At 35.1% G+C, this 7,101-nt stretch overlaps 1 protein-coding gene across 1 annotated transcript; it reads right to left on the bottom strand.

Annotated features, from left to right (window-relative positions):
• Positions 1 to 4,833: 4,833 nt before the first annotated feature.
• On the bottom strand, positions 4,834 to 5,823 carry LOC106830191 (olfactory receptor 52N4). Its single transcript, XM_014839603.3, has one exon. The coding sequence runs from the start codon at positions 5,821 to 5,823 to the stop codon at positions 4,834 to 4,836; it is 990 nt and encodes a 329-aa protein (XP_014695089.1).
• Between the last annotated feature and the right edge of the window lie 1,278 nt (positions 5,824 to 7,101).

Here is a 7,101-nt window from a genome sequence, read left to right as displayed (position 1 = left end):
CTCTGACTTAAAAATATCTTAAAAAGCTATAGCAATCAAAACAGCATGGTACTGGCACAAAAACAGACACACAGATGAATGGGAAAGAATTGAGCACTCAGAAATAAACATGCAGATCTATGGACAGCTCATTTTTGACAAGGAAGGCAAGAACATCTAATGGATAAAGGAAAGTCTCTTCAATAAATGGTGCTAGGAAAATTGGATCGCCGCATGCAAAATAATGAAAGTAGACCATTATCATACACCATACACAAAAAATTAACTCAAAATGGATTAAAGACTTGAATGTAAGACCTGAAACCATAAAACTCCTAGAATAAAACATAGGCAGTATGCTCTTTGACATCTCTCTTAGAAGTTTCTTTTTGAATACCATATCTGACCAGGTAAGGGAAACAAAAGAGAAAAATAAACAAATAGGACTACGTCAAACTAAAAGCTTCTGCACAACAAAGGAAATCATCAACAAAATGAAAATGCAACATAACAACTTGGAGAAGACATTTGCAAATCATATATCTGATTAGGGGTAAATATCCAAACCATATAAAGTACACATACAACTAAACAGCAAAAAAACAAACAACCTAATTAAAAAATGGCAAAGGATCTGAACCAGTATTTTTCCAAAGAAGATATACAGATAGTCAAAGGGCACATGAAAAGATGTTCAATATCACTAATTATTAGGAAAATGAAAATCAAAACTAAAATGAGATATCACCTGATGCCCATCGGAATGGCTGTAGTTAATAAAACAAGAAGTAAAAAGTGTTGGAGAGGATGTGGAGAAAAGGAAACCCTCATATACTGCTGGTGGGAATGTAAACTGGTACAGCTACTGTAGAAAACAGTATAGAGATTCCTCAAAAAACTAAGAATAGAGCTACCTTATGACACAGCTATTTCCCTTCTGGATATTTATCCAAAGAACATGAAAACACGAATGTGAAAATATATTTGCACCCCATGTTCATTTCAGCATTATTCACTATAGTCAGGACTTGGAAACAACCTATGTATCCATCAATGGATAAATGGATAAAGAAGTTGTGGTGTGTATACACAATGGACTACTACTCAGCCATTAAAAAAGATGAAATCTTGCCATTTGCAACAACATTGATGGGCCTTATTATGCTAAGTGAAATAAGTCAGACGGAGAAAGTCAAATACCATATGATTTCTTCCATAAGTGGAAGATAAAAAAAAACAACAATAATAAAACAAACATATAGATACAGAGATTAGATTTGTGGTTACCAGAGGGGAAGGGAGGAGGAAAGTGGGCAAAAGGTGTAATAGGTTATATGTGTATGGTGACAGATGGTAATTAACCTTTGGGTGGTAAACATGATGTAGTCTACACAGAAATTGAAATATAATCATGTACACTAGAAATTCATATAATGTTTCAAACCAATGTTATCTCAATAAAAAATACATATGTGTATATATTAATGATTTGGTTTTTCGATATCCTTGCCAGAATTTCATGTTGTTACTAGGTTTTAATTTAGCCATTGTCATGGTTTTGTAGTGAGATTCTATTCTGATTTTAATCTGCATTTATGCATGTCTTACGATGTTGAACATTTTTCATGCATCTGTTTTCCAGTTGTATGTCCTTATCAGTGAAATAACTGTTCATATTTTTTGCCCATTTTATAATTGAATTTTTCTTTTTACTGTTGAGCATGTGTGAGTGTGTTGTGTGTATGTATGTTGTCTGTGTCTTGCAAATATTTTTCTCATTCTGTAGCTTGTCTTTTCATCCTCTTATTGGGGCTTTTGCAGAGCAAAAGGTTTTTTAAATTTTTATATAGCTTAATTTTCCTTTTTTTTGTGTGTGAATTGTGTTTTGGTGTCAAGATTAAGAACTCTGCCTAGTCCTGGATCCTAAAGATTTATCCCATTGTTTTTCTAAATATTTTAGAGCTTTGAATAACATTTAATTTCATATTCTATTATTTTGAGTTCTTTTGTAAGCTACAATTAAGAGATTTAGGTGAAGAGGTGATTTTGCCTATGGATGCCCACCTATTCCAGCAACTTTTTTCAAAAGCATGTGTTTCCTTTCCTAAATTGTTTTTACATATTTGTCAAAAATCATTTGGGCATATTTGTGGAGGTCTGTTTCTGAGTTCTCTATTCTGTTGCATTGATCTGTATGTGTATCCTCTGCCAATACCACAGTCTGGATTACTATAGCTGTATGTCTTGAAATTGTGAAGACTGTTTCCTTATTTTATTACATGTTTTCAAATGTTTTAACTATTTTTTTGATATTTTAAATACATTTTAGAATAATCTTCTATATATCAATAAAAATGTTGCTGTGATGTTTATAATAATTGCATTTTACCTGTGTATCAATTTGGGAGGAATTGATGTCTTCCAATCCATGAACACTGAATGTCTCTTGATTTAATTGGTTTTAAAAATGTTCTTTCATCAGCAATGTATAGTTTTATCATACATAATAATACACACATTCTCATAATATATGAGTAATCACCATTCTACTTTCTGCTTCTATGAATTTGACTACAATAAGTAACTCGTGTAAGTGGAATCATACAGTCTTTGTCCTTCTGTGACTGACTTATTACACTTAGCATAATATCCACAAAGTCCATCCAAGATGTAGCATATGAGAGAATTTCCATATTTTTATGCCTGAAATATTCCATTGTATATATACAACACATTTCTTGCCTATTTATCCATCCATGGACATTTAGGTTGCTTGGATATTGTGAATAACGCTGCAATGAAGATGAGAGTACACATATCTCATTGAATTCCTATTTTTGATCTTCTGGGCAAATACTCAGATATGGGATTATTGGGTCATATGGTAGTATATTTTTAATTTCTTGAGGAATGTCCCTACTGTTTTTCATACGGGCTGCACAATTTCACATTCCCACTGACAGTGCACAATAGTTTCAATTTCACCACATCCTCACCAAGAACTCCTTGTCTGATTTTATAATTGCCATCCTAACAGGATGTGTGGCGATATCTCATTGTGGCTTTGATTTACATTCCCTAGTGACTAGTGATGTTGAACATTTCATACACCTGTTGGCCATTTATATGTTTTCTTGTTAAACAAGAGTGAAGAAAATCATAAAATGCATAGTGTTTCTGAAGTAAATAAGAAAAAATTGTTTCAAGAGATTGGAATACAGAATTACAATTGATATTCCTGAGAGGTAGTGTCGGATGAATCCAGAAAGAGGCCTATTTAATTCGTTAACATGGAAGCCACTGGTGAAATTGGCAAAAACAGTTTCAAGTGATGGATGGGATCACAGAAAGACACACTAGGGGAAGAAAGATTTTAAGTTGAGAAGGTAAAGCAAGAGAATGTTGACAACTTGTTGGAGGAGGTCATTAAAAGGACATGATCGGTGGTTGACCTGCGAGCTGGACCCAGGCAATTCGAGGCTCTTCACCCACTCCTCTGTCCTTGGAATGTATGCTCTTCTTGCAATTCCCACAGCCTTAGCCATTTTCAAGGATGCATCTTTGACAAAGCAATGTGTTTCTGAGACCATCTGTATGGTATATGAGACTGAACCTTGTTAAGGCCTCTATATAAACTTTAAAATTCTGGAAGGCAGGTGGGTGCAGGAATCTACTCATCTTGCAGCCACCCAAGGCAAGTCTTGTATGTACTTTCCTTGTTTATTAAACCTGCCACCTACCAATGTGGAGTGGTCTGCCTCTTTCTTTGTCTCTACCTGCCCTTTGTGTGTGGAAGCCAGTTTATGAACCAACAATTGTTCCAGAAGTTTTGAGGTTAAGGTGAGCAGAGAAGTAGCATAAAACATGGAAAGTAATTATATATCAAGGTGTGGGGTTATTTTGTAGGACAGTAAAATACGTGACATTAAACAGGGTCTAACTAAATGTAATTTTATGGGTCTAATTAACTGAAGTGGGAGAGACAAGGTTTATTCTTTTAAGTTGAACAGGGAGAGATGAGAATAAAAATTCAGTTTATTCTATATTCCTTATATAATTGGCATAGATCATGAGATATTAATATAAAAATACTACTTCCTTCAGCCTCTCACTTGTTTATTAATATAGAAGAATCTCAAATATTAGAAAAGGATATTTAATTTTATTTATTAGATTTTAAATTACAGGTTAGATGAAACAAGTTGATTCTGATCCCATGTCATGCTATTCTTATTTAAAAAAATACTCTTTTTACATTTGGTTAAGAGATCTATCTAGTTCACTTTCCAGATTGTGTGCTTTCAAAGACCCGCTAGAAGGAAATTGGATATCAAATTAGTTTGTAGTGAAATAATGTGTGTGGCTTGGCTAGGAAAGATCTACTCAGCCTAATAATAAGATTCTCTAAGATGCCCAGAGGCTTAAAATTCTTTATATTAATGACTTCATAGGATACTTTCTAGCTTCTCTTTCTGGAAGATGTCATTCAAAAAAAAGTATTCTGGTATGACTAAAAATGTATAGCATGCATTTTCCAGGGGAAAGGAACAGTTGACTCTCGATCTGGAAATTATAATCACTCTTTGCAAACATTGGAAAATCTCCTTCCACTTTATGTTTCTTAATAAAAAAATAGACAAATTAGGTTTTGATCAAGGAATCATGGGTTAATTATGAGACTAATCCTTCCCAGGAATGGGAAGGAAAAAAATTTACAGAAAAGTTGATGGGTGGGCAAGTGATTTTGCATTCTCAAGACACGTTTTTAAAAGTGTACCTTTCAACAAGCTCCATTTCCATGGCCAAAAGAGTCATTTCAAAAGATTTTATCAGCTCCTACCTAAACATGAGCTCTTATCTGTCCTGGAAAATGGACACTGATATGCCATGAGATTTGGTATCCTTAGAACTTGAAAGAATTCTTATTACACAGTCTCGTATCTGCTTGGTTTTCACCCCATAGACAATAGGGTTCATGGTGGGAGGCAAGAGCAGATAAACATTGGCCACAATGATGTGGCAAGATGGAGGAATTGTGTGGCTTCCAAAACGATGGGAAAAGAAGGAGAAAAACGCTGGACTGTAAGAGAAAACAATGGCACAGATGTGGGCAGTGCACGTGCTGAAGGCCTTCTGCCGGGCATCTGCCGAAGAGAGGCTGACGACTGCCCGAAGGATCATGGTGTAGGAGACTGTGATGCACAGGATGTCAAATCCCCCAATCAGGAGGGCGACCAGCAGACCATAGATGGCATTGACCTTGACATTCCCACAGGATAATTTGGCTACAGACATGTGGTCACAGTAGGTATGGGGAATTACATGCCCTCTGCAGTAGGGCAGGCGCTTGGTGAGGAAAGTGAAGGGAATGATGAGCAACACCCCTCTCAGGAAAGTAGCAAGCCCAAACTTTGCAATGACTGGATTGGTGAGGATAGTTGAGTAGCGCAGAGGATAGCAGATCGCTATATAGCGGTCCAGGGCCATAAGCATGAGCACTCCAGACTCCATCCCTGTGAAGGTATGGATGAAGAACATCTGGACCAGGCATTCATCAAAGCCGATTTCCTTGAGATGAAACCAGAAGATGCAAAGGGCTTTAGGGATTGTACTAGAGCACATGACAAGGTCAGTAAGGGAAAGCAAGGCCAAAAAGTAAAACATGGGCTTGTGCAGAGAGTCGTCACAGCAGATGAGGTAGAGGAGTCCACAATTCCCTACCATAGCCACAACATACATGGAGCAGAACGGAAAGGAAATCCAGAGGTGTGTGTCTTCCAGCCCTGGAACTCCATCAAGAATAAATGAGGCTGGGGAGAGATCTGTTTTATTAAGCATTAGCATGATCAATTAGGGTTAAAATTTATTGGGTTTTCCTATAGTAAGTAAAAGAGAAGAGACACGGAATTAATGGTTACCATGTCCTTCTCACCTCCACGTTTTAAAATTCCATAGTGCATTTTAATGATCAAACAGTCACATTTGCTGAGTGCACAGAAGAGATCTTTTGTTTGTTTGTTATTTATTAGTTGACTAATTCATCTTTTCATTCAACAAATTCTTATTGAGCAATCCACAGTCTCATCACAGACACTGAGTTTACATGAAGTTTTTAAAAAATCAGATGCCCATCCTCATAGATTTATATTCAAGAAGTCTTATTATGACTTCTCTAAAGACATTTTTGTTAGCATATGTGACTTAACTCTTAATAGCTATATACATCTTCCTATTGATGTGACCTTAACGAAGAGTTTCTTGATCACCTCACCAATGACCCAGCAGGTAGGACTACTTTTTTATTCTTATTGCTAATTAATGGCTGATAGTTATTTTTTTTTACCAGCATACTGTTCTAAGCATTTGGAAATGTTAAATCATTTTTTCACCAATGGAGCTTGGGATCTCTCAATTTGGTAAATTTTTGATTCATTCATCTCAATTTTAAGACAATTCATTATTGTCTGATACTTGCTATATATGCATTTATATTAATGTTTTTAAATTTCTACTCAGTGTAAATTTCCAGTAATAACAGGAGAGCAGCTAGCATTGTTTTGGTAGTAAATCTGTCAATGATAACAAATCATTTCTTTCATTCTGTTTGTCTACCAATCTCCCTGTTGTATCTTCAGGCATTGCCCTCTGAGATTATCTGGTGTCCGTGGCAAAAACAAAAACAAGCAAAAAAAAAACTAGCTTCATATTATATCTTGCATCTTCCTTAAGGTTACAAAGAAAGATAAATAAACAAAACATTCCATTAATAAAATATGGGAACCAAGAAAATAAAAATAAACCAGAAGGAAAAATAAGACGGCAAAGGGAGAACATACATATTAATTTCAGCAATAAATATAAATTACTTAAACTAGCTTAGTTAATTATAATTAATATTTAAATTCCAATTAACTTTTAAAAAATATATATGCAGTGCAAAAGATTACATCAGAATTAAAACTATACTCAAAAGTTGAAAAAAATATATACACTCGCACACACAGTGTTTTAGGTAAACAGGTTATAAAAGAATTGGGAAGGCTATATTAAAGTCAGAAAAAGAGAATTCAAGGCAAAAACACTTGGGTCAAATCAGTTTGGGGAAATAAAATGCTTGGAGTT

Source organism: Equus asinus, chromosome 20, assembly GCF_041296235.1.
Source record: "Equus asinus isolate D_3611 breed Donkey chromosome 20, EquAss-T2T_v2, whole genome shotgun sequence".
NCBI classification, from domain to species: domain Eukaryota; kingdom Metazoa; phylum Chordata; class Mammalia; order Perissodactyla; family Equidae; genus Equus; species Equus asinus.
This window is presented reverse-complemented; position numbering and strand designations above follow the sequence as displayed.

What these genes read in the sequence shown, in the direction of transcription:
- LOC106830191 (XM_014839603.3), bottom strand. Translation starts at nt 5,823, where the DNA reads ATGCTAATGCTTAATAAAACAGATCTCTCCCCAGCCTCATTTATTCTT.